Below are 27976 nucleotides of genomic sequence, written 5' to 3'. Positions count from 1 at the left end.
ACCATTCACATTCAAACACGGTTTGCATGAATTATAACTCCTTTCTTGTCACACTCCGAAAAGATCAGGTACAAGAATGAGTGGATTGAATGATTCGTGAATAAGAAACATTGTGTGAACATCGTGTTGAATAAAAAAAAAGACTGAATCGATCCCCTCTTCTTTTCCTTTTATCCTTTCTCTTTTGATTTCAGATTAAACAGAGTGACTGCTAAAATAAACTTGATTCATTTTGTAAAGAAAAGTCATTTAGCCACTATTCATCCTATCCAATCCATTTTAAATAAATAAATCGTCTTTTATTTATTTATAAAGCATAATTCATCTCAGAGTGGTGTGGATCAAAAGAAAGAGTAGCAACAAATCAATCTGCTCGTCCGATCCTTCTTTTACTGCCTTTGCTCTTTCTTTTCAAATATTAAAACTCAGAACCTTTTCTTCTGACTTTGTTTTGGTTCCTTTTTTTTTATTCTTTAGGATAGCTTACAATGTATGAAAAAAGTTATTCTAGTGAATTTGAAGAGTTCAATAATCAAAGAAGAGCAAGTGAGCCTTCACTACTTAATCTTGGTGAAAAACGAAAAGAATCTTCAAGTGAATTAATTATTAAAAAATTAAGAATTGGTAATAATTTTTTTTAAAAAAAAAAACACGAATGTTGTCATAAACATACCTAGACGAATCGCGTACAATACACTATCAATTTTCTTCCAAAAGTAATTTAAAGTCACTCACTATTGGCAAAGAAGACAACAAAGGTGATAAAGCCTGTCAGTATTGCCACTGTGTGCCCAAGAAACTTTCAACACTGACCTTTCCTCCCATCACAAACATCCGTCAATATATCAAAACGACCAGTGCTGTAAAAAGAGAAAAAGCAAAGGAATCGACAGAAGAAAAGGAAGAATTAAAAGAGGAAATTAACATTTACTTTTTACGTTCTGCTTCTGTATCATCACAACCACAGCCAGCCGAGGAAGAATCAGAAGACACGCAAAGGATAACACGATCCAAAGCAAGACAGTCTTTGGATACTTTAGCGACACAAAAAGAACCGACACCGACATTAACAGCAACAAATGATATACCCACTTACTCTTTTCGATCAAACAAGCGCACCAACCTCCAATCTAAACCCTCTGCACCCGACATCAGCATACCCAAACAAAAATCACCTTCTGCAAAGCCAAAAGAAGGCGTCGACACCCATGTGTCTAAAATTGACGCGACAGAATCAAGACGTCAAGCAAGAAGGATTGTAAAGGGACGTGCAAAGATCGATGCAAAGGATCTTCAGATCGATGACCATCTGTTGGGCGAAGGACAGACGAGCTTGGTTTACAAGGCAAATTATAAGGGATTGGACGTGGCATGTAAAATGGGTCGTTTGCAAGACTTGAAGGAAAATGAAAGCAAGATTGTACGTGAATTGGACTTTGCAGCCAAATTGTATACATGTCGATTTGTGAATCGATATTTTGGCTGGATACAGTGCAATCCAAATGAAGTCATGACAAAAGAAGCTCTAAAAAAATATACCACATCTTCATCTAAATTAGTTCTTGGTCTTTTTGTCATTCAACGTTATTTTCCAAAAGGAGACGGTCGAACTTATTTTCACAGCAGAAGTAAATAGAAACAGTCTTGCTGACAGTAACTAATCAAGTTGACTAGAAACTCTGATTCATCCATTTGAAGTCTTACAAGTGGCCATTTGTTTATTTTCTGCTTTGACAGATGCTCACAGTTTAGGTGTAGGATTTGTTGATTTGAAACTTGAAAATTTATTGGTAAAAATAGATTCTATTTTGATGATTGTATTGTTCAATCTTGTCTTGTTAGATTGATTCATCTGGTTCTGCTTGGATAACAGATTTTGAGTAACATAGACTTGACTTGAACAGAATACAGATAATAATGTGAGCTGTATAGATCTTGTATTGAATTCAATGATAAAGAAGAGGTTCATTTGACGGACGAAGTGAGTTGGACAGTAGGCGTGGCAGCACCAGAAATGATTGAAGATGGCATTTTCTGTAAAGCTTCCGATGTATTCATGGCCACTGTCATTGTTGCAGAACTCTTGACAGCTACTATATCTGATCAAGTATTTGAAAGAAAGATACTTCAAAGACAAGATAGTGGACATGTCAATTTTGTAACAACGTCTATTTCAAAACAATACGAAGCGTTTTTCCCTTTATTAAAGGCTGGTTTAAACAACGAGGCTTCTTCAAGACCTACTGCAAAGGCAGTACTCGATTATTTATTGAGCATGAAAAAGTTTTAATGAATAAACTCTGTCCAGTCTCTTGCTACAATCTCTTTTGCGTTCTTGATGGCCAGATCGTGTTGTTCAATAGATTTTTGAAGTGAGGTCAACTTGGTGAGTAGATATCGAATGCGGGCTTCGATCTCACGAGGAGGTCGATTGGGTTGACTGATGTTGGATAACCTTTCGATCGTATCTTCTAATTTAGCCATCTTTTCTTCCTCTTGTTTTTTAAGAAACATGTTGACCTCTATTTCCATAGAGGATGCAAATACAGTATCTGATAAAAGACGATTAAAGACTGTGTAGTGGATTGGTTTGCCGGGTTTAATGGAATTAGGTCGACCTGTTATGATCATTTAATAGGATTCCTGTAGACTTATTTCTTTATTACCATTCTTGTACGTGATTGTAATCAATTCTGCTCTTTCCATGGCTTTCAGTGGCACATCATTTCCACTAAACACATCTCCCCATTTCAATTCACCATAATTAATCTACTCTTAAAACATTCAGTTATCTTTAATCATCTCATTCTTTTTCTTTACACTCGGCTTCTCATTCAATTCTTTCACAACAGTCCAAAATTGAATCGGTGTCCATTCAAGCGTGTTGTCAAATCCATATTTACGAATCTCAATCAAAGTACGTGTCACAATCTCTTCAAATGCAGCTATCATAACAAACAATCAGCAAAAAAAAAAAAGATAGAGTTCTTTGTATGTACACTGGGCATCCATGTTCATCTTCATCTTTTGTACCAATGCTTCTAATTCTGTAAACCTTCCCCCCAAAGCAGACACAACATCAACCAGTTGTGGGTCTTGTTCAATCTGTTTGCCCAATTGCTTTACGACAAATTCCATGGCCTTTTCTGGAGGTGAATCAGAGAGTGCAATGTTGGCATAGGTCTTTCCAGAAAGCGCTAACAGTTCATTTAGTCTCATGAATACCTCGACTTTCATGATGTTTACCTTTTCCTAGCGTCTTCATGACGCTCGCATTCGAACTTACAAAAACAACATGTGCAATGTCATTTTCAATCAGCAGAGCAGCCCACTCGGCCAATTCTTCCCATAAGAGAGTATTCTTCTCACGACACATGTAATTATCAATCACAATCACCGGAATGTCCCTTTGTACCAAACCCTCTCCTTCCTCACCCTTCTTTCCGTCTTCTCTCATCCTCTCCTCTTCTTCTTTTTTCAGCTTTTTATCGGATATCCAACGCGCCATCTTTTCCACCCAACCTTCTTTTTCTTGCACAGGGTTCCTTTGAATGTCTCGTAATGCGATAGCTACTGTTTCCAAAATATCCTTGATTTGAGAATCAGGAGAAGCAGAAAAATTCGTCTTTTGTCCAGTCGTGGCAGCAACGATGGTGTCGATGGATCCAGACATGGAGACCATCCAAGTAAAGACAGGGAAATAACCTACTTCTTTGGCTAAACTCTTGGTCAAGTCTGATTGATTTCTTGCATTAGCAATCTTTGCACAATCAATGTATATTTTATGCCTAGTCAGTCGGTTAGAATCTACAAAAAATAGAGGGGGTTTAAACGGTTACTTTTTATCTTCAATGGCCGATTTGACTAATGCTGACTTTCCACTTCCTTTATGTCCAGTGATCAAAACAAACGTTTCTACACACCAGTGTTTAGTTTGTTTTTTCTTTGGAAATCAAAAAAAGATTATTTTATGAACCTGGGGATTCATTCAACCAAGATTTGAGTTTTTCTACTTGCCCAAAGTCATCCACCCACACAGAGGGTGAATGATGCTCATGAGCGTCAGAGACCAAACGAGCCCAAGTTTCATTTCGCAGCCAACGATAAAGGGTGTATTCTTGAGGATTAAATCGTCGAGTGACCTTGGACGCGATGAAGAAGGCACGGATGGGCTCAAATACAGCATAGGTGATGCCTGCAAAAATCGCTGTAGCAACAGGTATGCTGATCCGAGGATGATTGACCAACCAATCTTTGACTACATTCGTGTGCTTGACAAGGCGTTAATATTAGAAAAAGAAAAAGACGAGAGTTTACCATCTGTCGTTCATACAACACATTCAGCCGAGTGTTGTTTTCCACAAGATGTCCATGTAAACAATTTCGAGCACTTGTGGCCGATCGCATCCGCGTGAACTGGACGATGGCATACCTGGAGGGATCCTTACCCATGTTTGGGTTAGGATAGAATGCGATATCAAATATCTTGCCATAAGGTCTCAATCGACGATAGAGTGATTCAAAGCAAACGGGGTCTCCTTGAAACTCAATGCGCAGTCGTTGTGTAGGGTATCTGGCCAACATGTCTTCCAGAAAGGGTTCTCCCTTGACTAAAAACGCCCTGACCTGTTGGAAGTTGAAGGGTGCCCGGATATTCAACCGTTGAATGTGGTTTTCGATTTGGTGGACAATGTCCTCGGCCACCTCTGTCTTGGTTGACTCGGTACTCTTAAAGGAGAATTTGACGATAGCCCCACCATCCTTTGTTCTATAAGAAGAGGGGTGAGTACTTTGCAGACACCCTGTCTTACTTTTTACCGAGCAATGATCTCTTTGATTGAAAAGTCATGAGGTAATTGCTTTGAAGGAATCGACTGATGTACTTTGGATTCCAGAAATCGTTTCGAGTTTCTAAATACAAGTTGTCGAATATCCCAAACACCCATCCTAAGTGGAAACACATTATCCAAATAAAGTTGTGCGGTCTGTTCGGTCATGACCAACTTGGGCGTTAAAATCTACTTTTTTTGAAGGCAGTGAGACAAAAAGAACTTGTTGTTCTTCATATTACATTAGGGGCAGGCACACTTTCAAGAAGACGCGTTGTTTTGTGAAAATATCTACGGTTGACATTAGAAACAGAGGCCCTTTTTAAAGAAAGGGGCTGAATCCTATAAAACATGGGTGAAGGAAAGGGACAGTGGGCTGGCACAGATCTGCAGTGGATGTTTTCATTTTTTGGTTCTCCGCAGGTGTCTGCATTGTTTGTTGGGTGTCTTGGCAGGATCGGCAGCATTCTCCTTTTTATGGGATCAACCGATCGTTTTCCTTTTTATTCATCTTCTTTTACTTTCATGTCACTTACTGATAAAAAGACACCATTATTAACTCACTTGGTTGCTGGTGGGGCTGCTGGATTTATGGAGGCTTGTAGTTGTCACCCACTGGATACGATTAAAGTCAGAATGCAATTGGCTAAACATGCCTCCAGAGGAGCTAACGTAAGTCGTTTGGATGATGTCCCCAGAAAGCAATGATTGAACCAGAGAAAAAAAAATCGATAGGGAAAACCTTTGGGATTTATTGGCGTAGGATTAAAGATTGTACAGAACGAATCATTTTGGGCATTGTATAAAGGTTTAGGGGCTGTTGTCTCTGGTATTGTACCCAAGATGGCTATTCGATTTTCTTCTTTTGAGCTTTATAAATCTTGGATGGCTGATGCTCAAGGAAAAGTAAGCATGACTTCTGTCTTTTTTGGTAAATTCGTCTACATTTCATGTCTACATAAAAGTAGAGAGCTTATTCATTGTCCATAGCTGGCCTTGCTGCAGGTACGACAGAAGCCGTTATGGTCGTAAGTCCGATGGACTTGATCAAGATTCGTTTGCAGGTAAGGGTCCTTTTGTAAATCAAAGCATGCGTTTATGTTGATCATCGGATGTATAGGCTCAACGGCACTCAATGGCCGATCCTTTAGATGTTCCAAAATATCGTAATGCGCCTCATGCTGCTTATACGATCATTAAAGAAGAAGGTGTCCGTGCTTTATACAAGGGTGTTACTTTAACCGCACTAAGACAAGGTAAATGAATAATAAATTGGCTAGTGATCAACCTGCTCATCTTATTCTTATTAGCCACCAATCAAGCGGCCAACTTTACTGCTTATCAAGAAATGAAGAAAATAGCACAGAGATTACAAGACGTGAACGAATTACCTTCTTATCAGCACTTGGTCTTAGGAGGTGTTTCGGGTGCGATGGGTAAAATAAATAGGGCTTGGGTGTGTGCATGTTTATAACATCAAACATAGGTCCACTTTCAAATGCTCCTATTGATACGATCAAGACACGTATTCAAAAATCCACTGCGCCTGGCAGTGGCTATGAACGATTCAAAACAGTCACTAGTGAAATCATGAAAAAGGAAGGATTCTTTGCATTCTATAAAGGTTTAACGCCTCGTTTATTAAGAGTGGCACCAGGACAGGCAGTGACTTTTATGGTGTATGAAAAAGTGCGAGCCCTTTTAGATCAATTCTCTGGCACCAAAGAAATGTCACTTGCAACTAAATAAATTATAGATTTCTTTTTCTATTCTTCCAAAAGTTCTCCAAGTCTTTGTGTGAATCAACAGTGAATGAAGAATCATGACAAATAGATGCTATTTGCCAACTGTTTGTATTGGTGGCACTGCTCATTTGAGAGATTGAACCATAAGAAGAGAGGGTTGTTATACTCATGGGCAGCGGTGCATTCCTACATTCTGTTATTATTCTTTCCATACTTTGAAGTGAGCTTGCATCGTCATTCTTTTGTCTTCCTTTTGGAGAATGATGCTGTTTTGATGAACGATTGTCATCCTTGAGTTTTTCATAGCGCTTTCTTTGCCGTCCTTTTCTTTTTCTTTTCATTTGCTTGGTTTCCTTTGGTTGTCTTTTTAAAAAATTTGTTTCTGAAAATACGAGGTCAGGAACTGGAATATACAAAATGAGTTGAAGGATGCATAAGAAAAGTAAATGCTATTTCAATTTACTTCCTTGACTTAATTTTCCTTTTGAAGAGGATTTTCCTTTATTGAACAAACCCAAAGAAGGTGGTCGCTGCTGTTTAGATGAATTTATCTATCGTTCTCTGCTTATTATTTGGTGGCATTTTTTCTGAGAATACTTACTGTGATGTGATTGATTTTCAAGTTGGGCGAAGAAAAATTCTAAGACAGAGCAAATTATTCATTTAAATGTAATAACAACAATAAATAAAAACCTCTAATAAATGAAGTCCATTTGATTTTATTGTAGGCGTCTCTTTCTTTTTTAATATGCTTTTATTCCTTGATCTTTGACTGATTGAAGTCAGAGCTAAGCTTGATTCTTCTTCATTGTTATCCTCATCACTAATGATAATAGAAATAGGTATCTCATCAGGCGGTAAATAATGAGGTGCGTATGCCTTTTGCTCTTCAATGAATGAATGTATACGTGATGATTTAGTGTCTTCAGTTGAAAGCAACATTTTTATGAATCAAAAGAAAAGCAACTTTTATTTTTATGAGCCATACTTTGCTACAAAACCCAATTTATTTCCAATCTCTGCGAGAAAATGCCATGCTAAAATCTTTTTGTTGCCACTCAATCTAACAATATCTTGTCCAAAATGCTCAACTGAATCTCTTCTTGTTGATCCACAGTGAAAATAAGAATAAATGAGTGATCTGCCCTTCTCTATTTCTTCCACTTTCACTCCTCCTTTCATCCAATAACTCTGTTGCGGCATGAATTCTGCTTTTCTTTCTTCATTTTGATTTATTTCAGACACAATGCAAACCAGTGTCTCTGGTCTGTCTAAAGCACATCCATTATTTATGATATCCCACGCATTTTCTGTATTTGTAAAATCAATCAACTTCACTCCACTCTCAGGTATTGAAATAGACGCATTATTACTGTCATAACTTGTTATTTGTAGTGGCATCTCATTAAATCTATTTACAAGTTTCAGTATTCCCATTCCTTTCCTGAACTTGTATTTTCGTTCAATACCTTCTAGCCAGTATCTCTTTCATGGGTGCATTCTACTATTCTTCTAAGTTTTATTTTTTCTTTAATTTATTTGGATTTTTACCGATTGATCATAAAGACCAAGCAATTGAACCAGATCTGAAACTTTATCTGTTTTTTCAAGTACTAATTGACCAGAACAGCCAAGTTGTGTTATTTTGTCAACATTAGGGACGGGTTGATTAGGTAAAAAAGTACAATAGAAAATCAGCGCACTTTTTGGACTTGCTTTATCAGACATAATTGTGAAAGAAAGAATTTTTTTTTGATTGGTTAAAAAAGTAGGGTCTATTTAAATGATTTGATGTCTGATTTCTGATTTATTTATTTTTTCTTTCATTGCAGTAATCAAAATGGCGCCAGATTTAAAGGAATATGATCAAGAACAAGTTAGGCTTATGGAAGAAATGTGTATTGTGATTGATGAAAATGACAATCGTATTGGCGCCGATTCTAAAAAGACTTGTAAGTTATTGTATACAATAAACAAAGAAGGAAAAAAACTTACTTTATATAATAACAATCAAGGTCATCTCATGTCCAACATCAGCAGTGGTCTATTACATCGTGCCTTTAGTGTCTTTTTATTCGATTCTCAAAATAGACTTTTGCTTCAACAAAGAGCAAGCGAAAAGATTACTTTTCCTGACATGTGGACAAATACTTGCTGCTCTCATCCATTAAACACTCCTTCAGAACTTGTTGAAGAAAATCAACTTGGTGAGTATTGAATAACGTATGCATACATGTATAATCTAATGCAATAATAGGTGTACGAACTGCTGCTCAACGTAAATTAGAACATGAACTTGGTATTCCACCCGAACAAGTCCCACTTGAAAAGTTCAAGTATTTAACAAGAATACATTATGTCGCACCAAGTGACGGACAGTGGGGAGAACATGAGATTGATTATATTCTTTTTATGAAGGCAGATGTTACTTTAAGCTTGAATCCTAATGAGATCAGGGATATCAAATACGTTACTCCCGAAGAATTACAAGAAATGTTTAAAGATCCTAGTAAGTTTTATTAAATCTTTATACTCACACGTATTTACAATCTCAAAGGTATTCCTATGACACCCTGGTTTAAACTTATCTGTAATACCTTCTTATTTAAATGGTGGAAACAACTTGAAACAATCGAGACAGTTGAAACAGACAACAACATTCATCGCCTAGGCTTCTAATAATACTAATAAAATAATAATGCTTTAATTGACACGATAAAATCGATATGCCTTATGCATCTCTTGATGGTCTCTTGATTCATCTTTTAGTTTCCCATTGTTTCACAAAAACGAAGGCTTTTTTTTTTTTTTTTTTTTTCTTACATTTATTTATTTGTATTGCTATAACCTCCTTTGAAACAATCTTTTGCATATGTTTATGATAGAATGATTAAAATAGAAAATTAGCCTTACAGTAATAAAGACCATTTCCGTATTAAATCTACGGCAGATTCTTTCTTGGTAACAAAATTATCTGCGTAAAGCAATCTTTAGAGAGCCAGCAGTAATAATTATTATATGTATTGCTTTTTAAATATCTTCAAAGAATCCAAAAAAAAAGCTACTCTCATTCTTTACCATTGAAAGAAGGCTATGTTTCGACTTATTCTAAACATTATTCATATTCCAATTACAAAATTAAAGCATTGAATGCTTTACAAATATTTGTTGCATTATTTCCTTTATGACCAATCCTACTTTCTTAGCTCAATACAAGCTGTTTTAGTATAGCTTCTAAAACAATGACGCATATATAAAAAATGAAATTAACTTAATAGATATACAGTCTAACTGTATGACCAAGAACAGATCTTCATATTAAATTCTATTCATCCTCAATCTATGGTCATAATTAATCAAAGTATCTTATGAAAAAGGATATGAATATTAGAAATAATGAGATTCAAGAATGTACTTTTTCAGTCTCATTGGATTTTACAATTTTTTATTTTCAACAAGTAATCATACTGATATTCATTTTGTAACCATGCACTATAAGCATTCTGGTTAGATTAGTAGAAAATTGAAATATTCTATTTTTCTTATTGACTTTTTATTTATTTATCAAGACATTGAAAATATAAATACAAAATTTAAATAGCATAAGACAACACAGTTGGCATTTTTACCACTGTTTATGTATCTGTTGTAATTACAAAATGTCCATTACGGCCGTGGATCATTTTATTCAGCACACGAGGTGCGATCTCTTCATTTTTCATCGAGTTTTCCAAGCTAGCAGCACACATCGAATTCATCAACTCTTTTTTACGTTTTTGCACAAGAGACGGAGGTATGACACTTAATTCAAGAGCGCTCTTGGCTTTAAACGCAACAGCCTTTGGAGGATGGGTCTGTTCATCTTTTTGGTGTGAATCAGACATAGAGTTGTAAATGCTAGATGGTAATGTGTCAGTAGCTTTGCTTGACACAGGTATGGAATCGAAAGAGCTACTCGGTAATGCATCGATAGCTTCGCTCAACACAGCTATGGAGCTATGAGCGCCAGATGATAAAGTATCAGTGGCTTTGCTTAACACAGGCATGGAACTGTAAGCGCTAGATGGCAACATGTCGATAGCTTTGCTTAACACAGGCATGGAAACTGATTTTTTAAAGGAATTTGCAAAATCGGTAGAAGGTATATCCATAAAAGAAGAATTCAAAGACAATGGACGAATAGGATACGGGTCCGCAAGAGGTGAATTTGTTTTTTCTGCTTTATCATCATTCATAGTAACTTGACAGTCTGTTTCTGTTGCTTCCGTTGACGTTAAAACATTGGTAGCATCCTGGTGATACCAACCGAGCCGATATGCTGCTGTCATTAGCTGTTTCCATTCCGTATTAAGAACAGAGCTATTTGCTCTAGGAAGAACATTGACCGGACAAGTGCTATTGATCCTGTTTGTCGAAAATGTCTTTTTCAACTGACTGATTGATTTTGTCAACGCATCTTTCTTTTCCGGATCAGAGTTGAATTCCATGTCAGATCCCTTGCTTTCCAAATCAATCTCATGTTGAATGTGCTGACGCCGGGCTTGACGTATTACAAAGATACCTACAGTTAGACTAGCAATAACCAAGACAGTACCTATACTGGCAACAGCTATTTCCCAATCCTTTAGTCCGGATATCAACGTTTCTGAATTGCGCGGAGAATTATCAATAAAAGCACTGGATGTCACAGCAGCTGCATGAAAATCAATACTTTGAGTGAACTTTGCTGAACTAGAGCGAGGCATAGCAACAGATATGGAACGAGCATGCACAGAATATATCCTATCTGAAGGAATACAACTATCCTGCTTGCAGTCAGTAACCACTTGATTATGTAAGGACATTAGTCTATCACTAATAGTTTATTAATATGCTTTTTTGTTTTACCTTCTGAACAATAGATAAAGGTATAAATAAAAGTCAACAAGAGCGTAACAAAAAGTATCTTCATTGTTATAAAAAAAATAGGTAATGAAAAAAAAAAAAAAGATACACAATCAAAATTTATTTTCTTTTTAAATGTTTAATAAGTTTCCGAGAAATGATCTTAGTACTTGCCTTATGTTACATTTTTCACGTAATCGTTGAATGTTGGAAAAGAGCAATGATTTGAATGCTTCGATGGCTCTTTATAAAATTGTATTACGACAGACTTACGGAATCAATGTCTATAAATAAGACAAATAAGGGGAAAGAACTGTCTAATGAGACGTTTAATTATTCTTTAACAAGAAGGAAATATTATTGTACAGTTATTTAATCTATCAATCGACATTGGTTGACTAATATATTTTCGCGACTTGTTTGCCCAACAAATACCAATAAAAGATAGTTACAAGCGGGAATTATTTTTTCACAGTAGGTTAAGCGCTCCATCTGTATATACATGTTTCAAATAAAGATCCAAATGTTAAGGCTCTGTCATTCCTCAGTGCTTTTTTTCCTATTATTATTATTTTTTGTTTTACGAGTATAAAATTTCGAATTGAGACTTGTATAGTAGCATTCTTTTTTTTTTATCACAAAGTATACTGAAAATTCAAAATCAATCTTGATATAGGAAGGAAACGATTTTATAGAGCAAAAAAGAAAAAGAAAATGTTATTCATTGATTTGTCGAGCTTCATTGGAAGCCAAACGAAACAACTGAACAACACCTTTTATTTTCATATAAGAAACACAAAAGGCTTGGATTTCTACAAAATATTCTGTCATGGATATAATGTCTTGTTCTAACAAGGATTGAATGAATTTTGCCACTTGCTTGACTTGTTTGTCCTTTATTAGCCCATCTTCTAATTGGTCACAAGAGCGAATACTGTTTGATATGTAATAATGAATGAAATCTTGAGATAAACTCGTCTTTTTATGTACAAGGATGTGATGTATTGATTCTATGGACTGTAAAGTGATTGGATGATCTAATATGGCTTGAAGATATCTATGTAAAAAGATTACTATGTGTCATTCATCTTATTCATTGCTTACTCTTCTGTCTTGTCTGAATTAAGTAGCAGTGATAAGATATCAAATGCAAGAAATTGATTCAAGTTGATTAAAGCAGGCAATTCATTTGGTAAAACATAGGTAGATAATGGATAATCGGACAATTTCTCCTTCCTTAATATCTCATTCTCTGACAGAGTCAACGGTCTCTTTCCTGCCATTGATAATAGCTGGATTATTTGGTCATCCAATATTACAATGTTCCTTTTTTTTAAGTAATTGGTTAACAAGATTGAATTAAAGCAATTTGATATGCAGTCTTACGGGTCATCGATCAGTTTGGCAACTTTTAGCTTTAAAATAGCAATGTGTTTATTATCTTTTTCTTTTGTTGTTGTTGGCAATATGCTTGGATTAGTGCATACTTCTTGAGGTGTCAAATTAGCAATCTATACATAAACAAAGTCAATGTAAGGATATAACATCATCAACTAAGCTTACGCCTGAAAGAGTGCCTTCTAATATACAACCAACAAAATGACGCTCAATAACTGTACAGTTGTCAAGTAGGTTTAAAAAAAAATCTAAAAATGGATTCTGTTCTAAGGGTAGATTTGCATATTGGGAATAAAGAATGTAAAGTATAACTAGTCGATTTTCTTCTGTTTTTGCACATTCAAAGTTTAAGAATAAAGAACAGCAAGAAATAAAAAGCTGTTGTTGCTGTTGCTTTTGCTTCTGCTGCTGTAACAAGAATTGCTGGTGTATTTCTTCAAAAGTTAAGTTTTCCATTTTATTTTCCTCATTAAAAAAAAAGTGACACAACCGCTTACTATTAAAAGTGAATACTTTTTATTTGTAAAATATGCGGTAAACACGGATGCATAAACATCTTTTTAAAGACTGTTATAAAATAAAAGAATTGAAATGCTTTTTTTCTAAAGAAGAGAGACATACTGATATTAAAATATAAAAGAGCGTTAAGGATCACTGAAAGACGTGTTTAGATACTGTTAATCCTTTGATATGTGAAGACATTTAGTTATTTACTCAGCTGTAAATAACTCTTCGCTTTCCTCTAGTTTCAACTTGACAAAGTACATGTCTAGCTCATGTAAACTTTTCTGTTTCAAGTCTTTTAAATGCATAGATATAATCTGCTATACAGATACGTTTATTGGTTTTCTTTCTCATCATTCGCATCGTATAATCTATGTGGTAATGACCCTCATAGGAAAATATGAACCTGTTTCCAAACGAAGATTAAAAACTGCTATTTAATCTAAATAATTTCTTACCGTCGTTGGGAGGAACAAAGTCTTCAGAGATCTTCCATTTGGGCCTCAGGCCAAAGTTAGAGATAGGGGGAAGCTTATTGACAGAATATAATTGACGAGAATTTAAAACATCAACAAGAGGCTTAGCTTCAATAGTTGTAACTACTTCACTTGCTAATTCTGGAGTAAGGCTACAAAGCAACATATAAATCAATAAGGACTGTTTTTTTTTTGCATAATAGTAGGCTTTTTTTATTTTATTTTTTTTATTTTATTTTTTTTATTTTTTACCTTGGTTTGACAGAAGCTCCTTCAAGAAGACCAGCTACTTCTTTTTGAGTGTAAACAGCTAAACGAGGATAGTTTCTACGAGTATCACGTTGAAAATAATAGTTGTTGCTTATATTGGAGGCTTTTGACTTAGGGTAAACGTATTTTTCAGGTCGAGAGCTATTCAATGTCTTTAGTTTTTGTTAATTAAAAAAAGAGAAAAGAAAAAGGTTTACGCAACAGCAGGAGTACGGAATTTGCCAACAACAGGCATACCGTCTGTTGATAAGGAGTTCTAGAGTCATCAGTAAGAAATTTGCTATACATTGAAACAACTAAGAAACTTACAATGGAAAAGTATTTCTTAACCCAAGACCAAGTTTTTGAATTCCAAGACATAATATAACGAGATCTAAAGGAAAAAAAAAAAAAAAAAAAAAAATACTGTTAAGAAAGGAAAATGCGGACTATGGACAATGAGCAGATAATCACCTCAAGAGTACCAAAAAAAATCGAAAGCTTAGGCTGGCTCATAATATTTTAAACCTGAAAGTCGGGCAGTGAACGCAGATGGTGATGTCGATTTACATTGGATCGCAGCTATGTTTGACAGATCTTGTTTCTGCCTACATTCATCTTTGGGAAGCCCAGTTCATTACTTGGAAAAAACAATATCTGATAATTCTACTCTGTCTTATAAATTTAATCAATTGATAAATAAAATGATAAAAGCTATAATGTACATTGTTCGGTTTAACAATTACAGTATGAATTGGATGGGTTGTGACCGTTAATATAAACTTAAAAAAAATGCATAAGTAATCAGCGCTTCTTTTCCTTTGATAATCTATAACATGGGATACGCTACGCTCGACTCAACACTCGCTTTCCCAAACAACGTACCACCAAGCAACTCAAGTATACTAGTAATTGATACTTTAAAATCAGAAGGAAACTTTTTGATTCACCATTTTGTGATCAATCATTTAAAAGCAAACAAACCTGTCATTCTTGTTGGTCTTTCACAAATTTTCAATCACTATTTTTTGATTGCTCGTAAGCTGGTAAGTAATAAAAAAAGTCAAAATAAAAAGATAGCTAAATAATAAAGTAGGGACTCAACTTGCAGACTTACAAGCAAAATGGCAAATTTTTGTTTATAGATGGTTTAACACATCTCAATGAATACACCAATGATACACCTTATCCTCCTAGTAAAACACCTACAGCACCAAGCGGCACATTAGAATACAAGGATGATTTGAAATCATTTTATAAAACCATTCAAAACTTTGTGAGTCAAGATGCCTTATTGATTATAGACGATTTAAGCGTTTTACTATATAATGGATTTGAAGGAGTAGAGCATTTTGTATCTAAACTTAAGACAATGATGGAGGGCGTTAATGGAACTCTTTTGAGTGTAGTTCATGCTGATGAAGAAGGCAGCGAAGATGTCGAGCAAGACAATTTTATTAAAAGTGTTATCTATGATAGTGACTTGATTCTTCAGATACAGCCTCTTCATAGTGGACTAGCCAGGGATGTGCATGGCCAATTGGATATTATCCACGGGCCACAGGCAGCATTAAATATAAATCCACAATCACTACATTATAAAATATTAGACAATAATGTTCACTTTTTTGCAAAGGGTCTTCAGCAAAATGTATTATAAAATAAATAGACCTCTATAAGAGTGCTTTACTAAACATTTATTTGTTTGTGAAAAACTCCTTTTTTTTCCCTTTTTTTTTAAGTGGCTCGAATAAAACCCCATAAATCAATTCGCTCATCAATGCTCGACATACAGCAGAAATGGTCATAAAGGGATGAAAAATATTGATTGCTTAATATATGGGTAATAAGAATATACAAAAGCTAGATTTCAACATACAGTAGTTGCTTTCTCATCAAATACTGGAAAGATGAGTTTATGGCCATTGTGGATTGGCTTATGCCATTATTGCCTCTCTACTTTGATTTTCCCTCACAAGATTCTCTGTAATAGGTCTTGAGGTTATTTGAGGAAACTAGATATGATTTATCTTATTCTAATATAATAAAGGTAAGTACATATTAGATACTTAATAACTCTCAAGCTCCTGAGACTCTTTAAAAACCCAGATGCTACTACATTAACACCTGAGCTTATTAGCATAGATTGTATGTTTAGAAAAGCTTATAAATTAACAAACAAAGAAGAAATGAATATATTTGAATTTGTCAAAAGCAATGTAGATTATAAGGTTCAAGCTGATTATCAAAACGCAGAAGTCTCGATCGAATATAGCCAAATTATGTTGGCAGCTTCCTTGTCCCCACCCCCTTTTGGTTTGAGCAGAACTTCCTCCTTTTTTCGTACTCTAAAATAGTCGCAGTTTGAGACTGAGCTCTAAAATTATGTATATAAAAACAACATCCCCTTCCTTTTTCTTCTTATACTTTCTTTTTCTTTATTTATACGAGAAAAATGCCAGTTGGAAAACCTTCTATTCAGCCAAGGGCAACCAAAGCCTCTATGCTCAGGGCTCAAAAACAACCAGCTTCTCCTCCTCCAGTAAAAGAAACTAAACCAAAGACAGCAAGCATCAGTAAGGCCACAAATTCAGCTAGACCTTCGGAAGGTGTCAAAGCTTTTATGGCCCAGCAACGTGCACGAGTGACAGCTACAAAGCAGGTAACTGGACAACATGAGGAAAGCACACCTCAGAAAAGCAATAAAGTGATGACGGGTGCCCAGAGATATGGCGGAGGAAGTGCTGTGAAGGAGTCTGCTGCAGCAGTTTCTCCGAGAAAGATTCAAATTGTGATCAAGCAAGCCAAGGCTTCAGGAAAGCTTAATATTTCAAGCAGAGAATTGACAAAAATACCCGAAGAAGTGTTGAATATGCAAGTTGGCTACATGATCACAAGCAGAGTGTTTTAACAATCTTTCTGGTATTAGGTATCATGTGGATCCCAACTCGATTGTGGTAGATTTCAATTCTTCAGGAGATGCATGGTATGACGCTGAGGAGCTTAGTAAGTTCATTGCTGGTGATAACCAGATCACAGAAATTGATGAAAGGCTTGGAAAAGAATTTGGCTCTTTAAAGCAAATCGACGTAAACATCTTACATATAGGAATATACTAATTACATAAAAAGCTCATGCCATCTATATGTAGTTTCGGGTTAACAAATTAAAGTCTTTACCTGACAGCATTCAACTTTTGCAAAATTTGACTTCAGTACTATTACCGCATAATGAATTTGAAACTATACCAAGTGTATTGTTTCAACTTGAAAATCTCAAAGAGCTTGATATGTCACATAACAGACTTAAGCAAGTAACTATATCGGATGCTAACATTGAACAACTCGATTTGAGCCATAATGTGATTGAAGAAATGCAGATATCAAATGCTTCAGCTGTCAAAAGTCTTGTCAAGCTCGATTTGAGTCATAATAAAATCAAGACGCTTCCAGACATCATTTTGCACGCAGGAAAAATAAAAGAGTTACAAGTGAGTCAAAACCAACTAGACATTTTGTTCAGAGGTATATACGCCAATACTTGAAAAAATGAAGAAAGGAAGTATTCTGATACACATAGTTTAGGTGATGTTACCTTGCCATCTCTTGTTCGATTGGATGCTAGTGATAACCAACTGACTCGAATTACAACTGGCAGCTCAGATTTTCCTAAATTAATTGAAGTCGCTTTACGAAACAATAGAATGACAGAGGCAGGAATGAAAGGCCTTGGCGGAGCACCTAATATCCAGACTTTAGACATTTCATCCAACAAATTGAAAGATATACCCTTAACTGCAATCATTCATCTCATTCATTTGCAACGCCTTGACGTTAGAGCAAATGATATTCAGCAGATACCATATGAATTAGGACAACTTGAGGAGCTCAAAGCAATTCATTGTGAGGGAAACCCTATGCGTATCACTACCTCCATGGATCATTTTATTGAATCATTAAGAGCCAAATATAAGAGTCAGAAAGAACAAGCTGCAAATGAGGAACAGGATAACACAGCAATACGAAGCGAAAATGCTTCTAAAGAGGACGAAAAGGAAGAAGAAAATGGTAGGCACAAATTAAAAAATGGATGCTTGCGCATAAATGTAATGTACATTCTACTTAGATAACATTCAGATAAAGGAACAGCAAGTAGATGTAGTTAAAAGATTTGATATGTCAAACAAGCAACTGATGGAATTATCTGAAGAACAACTCAATTTTACGGGGGAAGCCATACCAGGAACCATTTTATTAAGTAAGTGTTAGAGAAAAAGTAGCATTCAGATAGAGTATTCAAAATGGCTCTAAACAAATATGTATATTAGGCCGTAATATGTTTACTCAACTTCCAATGGCTTTGAGTGAATTAGCAAAGTTTATTGTCCATCTTGACTTAGAACACAATCGTATCGAAGAGTTCAATTTAACAATTGACGGACTTGTATTTTCCAGCTTGAAGGTTTTAAAGCTATCCAATAATCGTATGAAACAATTGAAGGCAATAGGCGAAAGTACTAGCTTCCCTAAACTTGAGGAATTAGTGCTCAATCAAAATATGCTTACTAGTTTACCACATAACTTGGCTTCCATTCTTCCTGAATTAAAAATACTTTCAGTGAGTTCAAATAAGGTGGATAATATCACTATTGGTATGTTTGGAAAAAAATTGGAGATTTTGAATCTCAGCAATAACGATATTGGTCAATTACCTCCTGAACTTTCATTAATTGAAGGATTGAAGGAATTAGTTGTTTTTGGCAATAGGTAAAGCAGTAAATAGTTTACTTATTTTTATTTATTAAAACTTCATTTGTTATAGATTTAGAATTCCTCGACCTGCCATTGTCGATCAAGGAACTCAAGCTATTCTCGAATTTTTGAGACATCGTGTACGAAACTAATTTGTGAGAGAAGCAATAAAATTACTCTTATAGTGTCTACTCTTAATTAGATTATCATTTATACCTTATAAAAAATTAGATAGGGTTTATGATTTGATAAAATAGTATTATAATTACTCTAGATACCAAAACCACCATAAAAAAAAAACACACACACACACACACACACACTGTTTTGCATAAATGACTGGGTTACATAATCATTATGATGTATCAAGTAGTAAACTACAGATAATTTTTAAATTTAAACCTGTGAATATTTCATTATAAAAAAAGAATATTGATTCATTACTTTTACGGAACGGCAGTAAAAGAAAGTATGCGGGAAAATTGCCACTTTTTCAGCCACTATTATCATATGAAACAGCGGTGGCTGTGGTTTATGTGCAACTATTTTTTATAGTTTTACCAAGTACGCTCAACAAAAAAAAAAAAGAATTGTTTCACATCATTCGTTAACGATGTGTCAAACTAAATTGAATCTCCGTAAGCAAACGACCCCCAAGAACAAATTATTGTCAAGAAACTCTCCTTTTGCGCCAATTTATTCTATTTTTTCCTTTTTCTTCTTTCGTAATACAAAAAAAAAAAAGATAACTCATATTCGTTATTTTTTCTCCATCGTTTTATAAAGAGACATTTTCCCAATAAATAAGAAACTAACCTAATGACAGGTAATCATGACCTAATGTCAATAAGCTAATACAAGTATTAAAAATTCTTTTTTTAAAAGCTCATCATGACAAAACTATCAGAGTGATTGCAAAAGATGCAAGATCCGGAAAGCAAATAAAGTTGGAATATGCTAACAAGAAAATAACAGGAAACGGTTCTTTTGGTGTTGTATATCAAACGCGCCTTGTAGAAACAAACGAAGAAGCAGCTATCAAGAAGGTTCTTCAAGACAGAAGATTTAAGGTATAGAATATACTAATACTAAAGGAAGAATAGCCAGCTGATATTTGCTTTGGGAATAGAATCGTGAGTTACAAATAATGCGCCTTGTGGATCATCCAAATGTGTGTCAGCTTAAATCTTACTTTTATAATCAAGTGGAAAACAAGGAAGACGAAGTGTATTTAAACTTAGTGATGGAATACATTCCTGATACTTTATATAAAGCAACTAGACAGTATGCTAAATCAAAACTTAATATGCCAATTCTGTTAGTACAACTATACATGTATCAAGTACTTCGATCATTAGCCTATATTCATTGCCTCGGCATTTGTCATCGCGATATCAAGCCTCAAAATGTGTTGTTGAACCCTATAACGGGTGTTTGCAAAATGTGTGATTTTGGAAGGTACAGGATGTGATTGTGTTAAAGAGAACATGTAGTTTTAATAATGAAATTATCTTAGTGCTAAAATACTTGTTCCCGGCGAACCTAATGTGTCTTATATTTGTTCACGATATTATCGTGCACCAGAATTGATTTTTGGAGCAACAAACTATACTCTTAGCATTGATATTTGGTCAACAGGTTGTGTTATGGCTGAGTTGATCTTGGGACAACCTTTCTTTCCTGGTGATAGTGGTATTGATCAATTAGTAGAAATTATCAAGATTTTGGGTACGCCTGATAGGACTGAAATTGCTGCTATGAATGCAAACTACGTTGAGCATAGATTTCCTCAGATTAAGCGACAATCATTGTCTAATGTAAAGCACAAACAAAAACAAAACAAAAAAAAAGATATGAGCTTAATTTGTACGTAGATTTTCACAACAGCTACACCTGAAGCAGTTGATTTATTAGAACGTATGCTACAATATCATCCTCAACGAAGGATTTCTCCCATTGAAGCATTATGTCATCCATTCTTTGACGCGATTCGTGATCCCAATACCAAGTTATCCGAAGATAGAATTTTACCACCTGTTTTGAACTTTACAAGAGAAGGTAAGCAATAATCATAGTTACATCTGCTGTTTGTTCATTTTTTCATATAGAATTATCTATTCGACCTGATTTGATTAGACGTTTAGTTCCTCCACATGCAGAACAAGAGCTTTTATCAAGAGGCATTGATATTCACAATTTTGATCCTATTCCACTTGAACAAATGAAGATTTCACCGTCTGCAATCTAAGTTTTACATATAAAAACTATCTACTTTATATATATTTCCCCTGCGTTGTAAATACTTTATGGGTCTATAAAATAAAATATAATGTGCAATTTTTAATTGTAGCTGAACTTTAACTGATCCAAATAATTCGTGTTACTGATCTCTCTGCTTTATTTTTCTTCATGTTCCCACATTTAAAAAGACAAGACCTACCAAACCAAGAATGTCCTGTATGTTTTAATTGCCAATTGCCAACCAATAATTGTGTAAACGGGGGACGGTGTGACCCGAGTGGTGCTTGTCACTGTCCAGTAGGCTGGGGTAAAGCGTTTTATGCATTTCATACAAAATATGCAGAAATGTTGAAAATTTTCCTTCAATAGGTGGATTAGATTGTGCTGACCCACTCTGTGGTTCACTTTATAATACTGATAGACCAACAAGAAAAAATAATGAGGATTGTAGTTGTGATTCTGGGTAATATGTTTAAAATTGAGGACAAATGAAAAATAAAAACTGATTTTCTTTTCTAGTTGGGGAGGTGTCAACTGTAATGTGTGTCAAAATGATCAAGTCTGCCAGACTGTAAAAGGAAACAATTCTACGTGTATAAAAACAGCTATTGGCCTCAAATCAATGCATGCATGGTGTGCAACGACAAGTAAATTTTATAAACTATCTTGCCCTTTGGGAATGATACTAACAATTCATATAGATATACCCTGGATAGATAATACACACGTATCATTATCTTGTGAATGGGAGAAGAACGAATGTATATTTCAGTTTTGGAAAGATCGCGAAGAACAATTTTATTGTGAATTAAGTGAATGTAGCCAATCAGGTAAGTATCACTTTTCAAACTGATTTCCCTTCCACCCACTTAACTTCTTCTCCCCTTCAAAGTATCTGGTGATGATACGGTAAAAGGAAGCTGTCCAAAAGCAAAATGTGTCTGTATGAATGATGCATTTATGTGTGGAAAAGAAGTAGGTAGGTTCTTGTTCTAAACATATATATGCAACAGAGAAAGAATCATTGCTGATTTTGGGAATTGAGTGGGAGAAAAAGAAGTTTATCTCATATAATGGATTATAGATATGTCAGAACTCGTAAAGAACGTAAAAGGTCCTTCTGAATGGTATTGCGAGAATGGAAAGAATTGTTGGTACAATGGTAAGATCGAGGTTAGATTAATCAATATATATTTTGGTTATTAACCAGTTTCATTCAGAATACTCAACGCTCGTAAGTGTATTTCCTGATAATATCCAGCTGGCTTGTGATGTAGGAGAATGTGCAAATGAGCAGGACTTTTTAGATGTCGGTCCTATTGTAAGAGAAAAAGAAATGCATTAAAACTAAAAGATTTATAAGTTTATATTATAGGAGCAAAAGTTTTCCAGCTATACAGAAGTGATGATTATATCAGCTATATTTGTTGCCTGTGTACTCTTGTATGGGGTCACTAAATATACGGCTTTAAAGCAAAGAAAAATATTTGGCACCCGCATACAGTTGACAGAGGATAATAATGATGACCTATCTAGTTATTCATCCACTGCAGAAGTAACTCTTACATTTTCGGAAGTTTCTTACACAGTCAATGGAAAGCACATTTTATCCAACTTGAGTGGATATGTTGAGCCTGGACAAATGTTGGCAGTCATGGGACCCTCTGGTGCAGGAAAATCCAGTTTGCTGGATATATTAGCCCGAAAACATAAGAGAGGTGTTGCCAGTGGAAATATCTTATTAAACGGTGTATCCCCTAGCGTGAGGCAGTTCCGAAGGCTTACAGGGTTTGTAGACCAGGATGATAGTCTGATGGGTACCTTAACTGTGCGTGAGACACTGACCTATGCTGCAATGATGCGTTTGCCTCGACAGATGCCCTTACAAGCAAAACTAAAGAGAGTGGAAGAAGTAATCCAAGAACTTGGAATAAGCAAGATTGCAGATAGTCAAATCGGTATGCCAGGAAAACGAGGCATCAGTGGTGGTGAAAAAAGAAGAGTGAGCATAGGTAAAGAGCTAGTGACCAGTCCTAGTCTATTATTTTTGGATGAACCTACAAGCGGGTTGGATGCCTATAACGCTGGAGTTGTTATGGAGTGTCTTCATAGACTAGCTCATGAAGGCAAAAGAACTATTGTTGTCACCATTCATCAACCAAGATCTAATATTTATCAAATGTTTGATTCACTCATGCTACTTTCGACTGGTCAAATGGTATTGCTTTTCCATCTCTATTTATTTAGTAACTGTGCATCTAACAATTGCTCTGGTAGGTATATTTTGGTCCAATAGGGACTTGTTCAAACTATTTCAGAAATCTAGGCTTTTCTATCCCGACAGACTACAATATAGCTGATTATTTAAGTAAGAAAATTACCACTACCTATCCATTGTTTATAACCAACTTGTTATTTTTTTTATCGTGACTATAGTCGATCTAACAATGAAGAGACCTGATGATTTAACATCTATGCACCCTGATGCACCTTATAACAGCAGCCATATAAATTCCTCCAGCAGAGATCAAGAAGAACTTGATCTTTTGTCAGAATCCAATCATACACATTATTTATTTGATTCATTTGTGTCATCCGAATTGTATAAAACTGTTGAAAAGCGTATCGGTAGATCAGTACAAAACGGTTCCTATTCAGTATGGGTTGATGCAGTAGGTCAGGATACTTCCATATTCTCAATAGCTCAATTTTATCATGAATGGGTAAGCCTAAGAGAAGCAATGATGTTCAACAGTTTCTAACAACAGATTTTTTGTTAGATACTTTTGTCTTCAAGAACTTTCATCAATATGTACAGAAATCCATTCTTATTCTTTGCTCATTTTTTGTTTTCAGTCGTACTTGCTCTTTTATTAGGTAGTCTCTTTTGGCAAGTCGATGTTGATCTCTCAGGCGTACAAAACAGATTAGGTGTTTTGTTCTTCATGTGTGCCTTGCTGGGATTTGCAGCTACAAGTTCATTGGATATTTTTAGCAACGAAAGAATATTGTTTATGCGAGAACGCGAAAATGGCTATTACAGTCCAAGCGCCTATTTTCTAGCTAAGATTATGTTTGATATTGTCCCTTTGCGTGTGATCCCACCTTTAGTGATGGGATCAATATGCTATTACATGATTGGCCTCAATCCATCTCTCGTCATATTTGCAAAATTTTTACTTGTATTGGTCTTGTTCAACCTGGCGGCGGCTGGATTGTGCATGTGTTTTGCCATTGGTATTAAAAGCTTATCAATGGCTAATCTGATAGCTAATTTGACAATCTTATTCTCCATGCTGTTTGGTGGTTTCTTGCTGAACAAAGGTAATGAAAAACAGTTATACTTTAGAAATTCTAATGTATTATATTAGATCATATTCCTCCTGTTCTAAGCTGGTTACAGCACTTGAGCTTTTTCAATTATGGATATGAAGCACTTATTGTGAACGAATTGAAAGATATCACTTTGAGGGATAAATCAATTGCAGATATACAAATACCAGGTCCTATTATATTGGCAAGATTTGGATTCAATGGACAAGCATTTTGGTCTGATGTGACACGCTTAATGATATTTGTTTGTTTCACCCTATCTTGTTCATTCATATTTTTAAAATACCTTGTCAAAGAAAAACGCTAAACACAACTAGCATAATTTGGTGGTATTGCACCGTTTAAATGTGGGAAAAAATAAACTTAAAATATACCTCGAGCCTTCTTTTTATCTTGTATAATCATGCATTTTTTTATCTGATATTAGTGGATGATTCTAATGTGTATTTTTGCCAACATTATTATCTAGTTACTTTTACTGATAAGTGTGTATCAAAATTGACCGATTTTTTCATACTAGTAATTTGTGCTCGTCATAGGGTTTGTAGTTCAATATTTGAAACTAAATGAAATAACCCCTTATACATGTGTGTATACCTAATCATCATAACAAAGTAATAGACATTTAGAGAATACTGACCAGAATCATTCTGTTTTTTTCTGTTCAACAATTATATAATTACAAAAAAGCAACAATCCCTTTTTCATATTTAATTGTCCTTTTCCGATCTCCATAACCAGCCTACTAAAATGTAAACATATATGATGATATTCTTTGTGACCACCTGGAAATGAAAAAGGATTCAGACAAACATAGTTTTTTAGTTTAATTCATTACATGCCTATGTATTGTAAAGCCTTTGAATTTAAATTGTAACGCCAATGATGAAATTTACATAATCATTTTTGCTTTAAATAAAAGAACCACAAAAAAAAAGATGCAATAAGCGATTATATATATCCAAAAGCCATGTAAAGGTATGTTTATATAAATACATGCTTTAAAAATAGTCTATCCTGACCCCACTTACCTCAGTAATTCATAAATGAAAAGAGGCATATTATGTATCCCATGCTTACAAATAGATGTTTCAAAAGAAAAAATATATAAATTCTTTACCTTTTTTTTTATTGAGTAAATTCGAGTTGTTTAAGAATTAGAAGAATGCTCGACGGATAAAGAAAAAAAAAAAGATTTTTAAAAAAATCGCGTTTAAATATTTTTCTCTGGAATTTGATATTTATGTACAACCTTACATGATATGTAAACAAGGGCTTAACCCTATAAAAAAAGCAATTTGTTTATAAAGTGAATATTTAGAAAAAATTCATAATGTAAATACTGACTTTTCATGTAGTCTTGTTTTGAAAGGACACTGATGGTTTGAGAAGTATGCAGTCTAAATGAGTGTATATTTGGCTTTTATTTTTTTTTGCTAGATTTGTATTTCATTTATGCAGTTGGGTAACACAAGTTGTACAAAAGTATCTTGCTTAAAAAGCGTCTCAAACTGAAATTTATGATATTCAATGCTCTTGAAAGGTATGCTTACCAGTGCTTCCTTTGTTTTAAGCAGTTTTCATTTAATTGTACGTAATAAAAAAGAGTGATAAAATATTGCATAAGTTGTATAGGGCTAAAAATGAACGTTATCTGCAGATAAAACCTTAGTTAACATCCAGCATTCCTGTAAAAAATAGTTTGTCAACCCGACAAATACAAGAAAGATACTCTTTAGTTAAACTCAATCTTATATCTTACCGTTTTCTTTTCATATTATCTTTGCTTTTAGTTTTTATCGTCTTGCATTTTTACCAATTCCATAATTCAATTAGTATGAAAAAGCGACAAGTCAGAGCAATATTTATTCCTGAAAACATTGTACCTAGAAAATATTAGTCTTAAACTGTTTATTCATTCTAATCTTTGTTTCATGGAAGTAATGGTTTGCACTCTCACACTTGTTGCCTTTATGCTTATCATTACTATCTTTTACCTTTAATTGTTTCTATAGTCTATCTTGTGCTTAAATCTGATCCCAATTCATCATTACAGCCCCAAAGTTTTGAAAGAATCACTAATATTTATACAAGCATTTGAACTTCAATTGTACTGCTTTTAGGTAGCAGTATCATTATAGGTATATTTTTGTAAAATAAAATAAAATAAAAAAAATACTTGATAACGCGTATTTTTATGAAAGCTTAATATGAAAAGCAGAGAATCTTTTTGTTTCATGAATGACGAAAATGATTGACCCTTACTCGATAAAAAGAAACTTGTAAAGTAATATTGAACAAATGCTGCAAAGATACAAAATGAGACCAGCTAAGCAAAAAGCTAATATATAAAGGTCGAAAATAAACAAGAGAATTGCTTATTTGGTGCTGTATAGTGACCAAAAGAAAGATCACATTGGATGATGAACTTATTGAAGTTTACACCTAATCGCCAGAGTAACGTAGCCTTCTGAGTTTAAATAGTTTGAGATAAGAGCCTGCTGTGGTTTTTTTTTCTTCACCTACTTTACTGCGTTTCTTTTTCATAATTTTGACATGTTAAATCCATTTGCTGGCGAATTTAAACCTAATTTAATGGAAAACGGCTCTCCATTAAAGAAAGATAAGCAAAAGGAGCAAAAAAAGCATACAAATGATGGCAGAAAAAAACAAACACCTAATGAAAATACAAGTACCAAAAAGCCAGTGTCGAGTACAGCATCAGCAAAAAAGAAAGATTCGCAGGCGAATAAAAAGAACAAGCAAGATAAAAGACGAGCGTCTCGACATGAGACCGCGGCCTCTGTCGATTTGGACAACCAGTTTAAAGAAGCCAAGTTTATTGCTATTGAAGCAGCAATTAATCCTATCCACCGAATACATAATACTGGCAGCAGTAACTTCGCTGAAAATCAATTTGAACATGGATATGAGAGATATGTTGACTGGGTAAAAGCGTAGAATAAAGGTTGGATAAAAATGATAAGGGTACTTACATGTACAATGAAGATTGATAGATCTCTTAAATTATATGATATGGTTACTGTAGTAGGTATGGAGAATGCTATTGCTGATGTTGTGTCTTTGGTTTCTATATTGCAAGAAAGAAAAATGGGTGTGCATGAAGGTAAACAAAAAATATATCCCAATGGAAGTTGTATGTAAATCTTTTAAACAGAAGTGGAAACATTTACTACAATACAAGAAAATGGAAGAAAAGCAAGTTGTATTCAAGTGAGGCTTCACTCTTATTTTTAAAATCTTTTTACCCTTTTTTTTTTTTAAAAAAAAAAAAAAGGGAGAATCTTGAATTTCAATGTTAGATGATGAAGAGAAGAAAGTGTGTGTATGAACAGGACAAAACATATACTCATAGCAGCATATTGTACATTTATTACAGAATAAACATACTGCTTCTGTAGCGCGTCTTGGCATCAATTAACGAGAGATGCTGTATACTCGTGCAATACATTTAATCCTTAAAATAAAGTACTGCCATACGTATGGAGTACAAGATGTCATTGGCTCGTAAAAGGCTCGATTCAAGCGCGAGGTATTGTATAAAA

At 34.6% G+C, this 27976-nt stretch overlaps 14 protein-coding genes across 14 annotated transcripts; 9 read left to right on the top strand and 5 right to left on the bottom strand.

Moving 5' to 3' along the window:
• Nucleotides 1–488: 488 nt before the first annotated feature.
• On the top strand, nt 489–1884 carry RO3G_07415 (uncharacterized protein; the record flags this gene model as incomplete). The annotated part of the gene is made up of 4 exons (XM_067662005.1): nt 489–624; nt 678–1628; nt 1738–1790; nt 1843–1884. 4 exons carry the CDS (start codon nt 489–491, stop codon nt 1882–1884), a joined length of 1182 nt encoding a protein of 393 aa, XP_067518106.1.
• Nucleotides 1885–2286: 402 nt separating this feature from the next.
• Nucleotides 2287–4946, bottom strand: RO3G_07414 (uncharacterized protein; the record flags this gene model as incomplete). Its single annotated transcript, XM_067662004.1, has 8 exons — nt 2287–2618; nt 2667–2769; nt 2821–2945; nt 3000–3197; nt 3247–3807; nt 3977–4271; nt 4318–4768; nt 4819–4946. 8 exons carry the CDS (start codon nt 4944–4946, stop codon nt 2287–2289), a joined length of 2193 nt encoding a protein of 730 aa, XP_067518105.1.
• A 408-nt stretch (nt 4947–5354) lies between these two features.
• RO3G_07413 (uncharacterized protein) lies at nt 5355–6578 on the top strand (the record flags this gene model as incomplete). Its single annotated transcript, XM_067662003.1, has 6 exons — nt 5355–5501; nt 5565–5760; nt 5820–5893; nt 5950–6085; nt 6140–6265; nt 6316–6578. 6 exons carry the CDS (start codon nt 5355–5357, stop codon nt 6576–6578), a joined length of 942 nt encoding a protein of 313 aa, XP_067518104.1.
• Nucleotides 6579–7549: 971 nt separating this feature from the next.
• On the bottom strand, nt 7550–8302 carry RO3G_07412 (uncharacterized protein; the record flags this gene model as incomplete). The annotated part of the gene is made up of 3 exons (XM_067662002.1): nt 7550–7985; nt 8044–8075; nt 8126–8302. 3 exons carry the CDS (start codon nt 8300–8302, stop codon nt 7550–7552), a joined length of 645 nt encoding a protein of 214 aa, XP_067518103.1.
• Nucleotides 8303–8468: 166 nt separating this feature from the next.
• On the top strand, nt 8469–9253 carry RO3G_07411 (isopentenyl-diphosphate delta-isomerase; the record flags this gene model as incomplete). The annotated part of the gene is made up of 4 exons (XM_067662001.1): nt 8469–8526; nt 8590–8781; nt 8832–9083; nt 9132–9253. The coding sequence occupies 4 exons, from the start codon at nt 8469–8471 to the stop codon at nt 9251–9253; spliced, it is 624 nt and encodes a 207-aa protein (XP_067518102.1).
• A 956-nt stretch (nt 9254–10209) lies between these two features.
• RO3G_07410 (uncharacterized protein) lies at nt 10210–11418 on the bottom strand (the record flags this gene model as incomplete). The annotated part of the gene is made up of 1 exon (XM_067662000.1): nt 10210–11418. The coding sequence occupies one exon, from the start codon at nt 11416–11418 to the stop codon at nt 10210–10212; it is 1209 nt and encodes a 402-aa protein (XP_067518101.1).
• Nucleotides 11419–12175: 757 nt separating this feature from the next.
• RO3G_07409 (uncharacterized protein) lies at nt 12176–12741 on the bottom strand (the record flags this gene model as incomplete). The annotated part of the gene is made up of 2 exons (XM_067661999.1): nt 12176–12392; nt 12563–12741. The coding sequence occupies 2 exons, from the start codon at nt 12739–12741 to the stop codon at nt 12176–12178; spliced, it is 396 nt and encodes a 131-aa protein (XP_067518100.1).
• A 675-nt stretch (nt 12742–13416) lies between these two features.
• RO3G_07408 (uncharacterized protein) lies at nt 13417–14466 on the bottom strand (the record flags this gene model as incomplete). Its single annotated transcript, XM_067661998.1, has 6 exons — nt 13417–13423; nt 13571–13655; nt 13819–13988; nt 14089–14247; nt 14304–14362; nt 14416–14466. 6 exons carry the CDS (start codon nt 14464–14466, stop codon nt 13417–13419), a joined length of 531 nt encoding a protein of 176 aa, XP_067518099.1.
• A 455-nt stretch (nt 14467–14921) lies between these two features.
• RO3G_07407 (uncharacterized protein) lies at nt 14922–15239 on the top strand (the record flags this gene model as incomplete). Its single annotated transcript, XM_067661997.1, has 2 exons — nt 14922–15131; nt 15231–15239. 2 exons carry the CDS (start codon nt 14922–14924, stop codon nt 15237–15239), a joined length of 219 nt encoding a protein of 72 aa, XP_067518098.1.
• Nucleotides 15240–16540: 1301 nt separating this feature from the next.
• On the top strand, nt 16541–16996 carry RO3G_07406 (uncharacterized protein; the record flags this gene model as incomplete). The annotated part of the gene is made up of 1 exon (XM_067661996.1): nt 16541–16996. One exon carries the CDS (start codon nt 16541–16543, stop codon nt 16994–16996), a length of 456 nt encoding a protein of 151 aa, XP_067518097.1.
• Nucleotides 16997–17374: 378 nt separating this feature from the next.
• Nucleotides 17375–18988, top strand: RO3G_07405 (uncharacterized protein; the record flags this gene model as incomplete). The annotated part of the gene is made up of 5 exons (XM_067661995.1): nt 17375–17609; nt 17670–18152; nt 18211–18342; nt 18413–18851; nt 18907–18988. 5 exons carry the CDS (start codon nt 17375–17377, stop codon nt 18986–18988), a joined length of 1371 nt encoding a protein of 456 aa, XP_067518096.1.
• A 667-nt stretch (nt 18989–19655) lies between these two features.
• RO3G_07404 (uncharacterized protein) lies at nt 19656–21084 on the top strand (the record flags this gene model as incomplete). The annotated part of the gene is made up of 6 exons (XM_067661994.1): nt 19656–19662; nt 19722–19906; nt 19966–20294; nt 20353–20653; nt 20711–20894; nt 20945–21084. 6 exons carry the CDS (start codon nt 19656–19658, stop codon nt 21082–21084), a joined length of 1146 nt encoding a protein of 381 aa, XP_067518095.1.
• Nucleotides 21085–22163: 1079 nt separating this feature from the next.
• On the top strand, nt 22164–24717 carry RO3G_07403 (uncharacterized protein; the record flags this gene model as incomplete). Its single annotated transcript, XM_067661993.1, has 8 exons — nt 22164–22239; nt 22298–22398; nt 22453–23350; nt 23514–23713; nt 23781–23800; nt 23858–23889; nt 23955–24401; nt 24449–24717. 8 exons carry the CDS (start codon nt 22164–22166, stop codon nt 24715–24717), a joined length of 2043 nt encoding a protein of 680 aa, XP_067518094.1.
• A 2729-nt stretch (nt 24718–27446) lies between these two features.
• On the top strand, nt 27447–27575 carry RO3G_07402 (uncharacterized protein; the record flags this gene model as incomplete). The annotated part of the gene is made up of 1 exon (XM_067661992.1): nt 27447–27575. One exon carries the CDS (start codon nt 27447–27449, stop codon nt 27573–27575), a length of 129 nt encoding a protein of 42 aa, XP_067518093.1.
• Between the last annotated feature and the right edge of the window lie 401 nt (nt 27576–27976).

This window comes from Rhizopus delemar, genomic scaffold (genome assembly GCF_000149305.1).
Source record: "Rhizopus delemar RA 99-880 supercont3.5 genomic scaffold, whole genome shotgun sequence".
NCBI lineage: Eukaryota > Fungi > Mucoromycota > Mucoromycetes > Mucorales > Rhizopodaceae > Rhizopus > Rhizopus delemar.
This window is presented reverse-complemented; position numbering and strand designations above follow the sequence as displayed.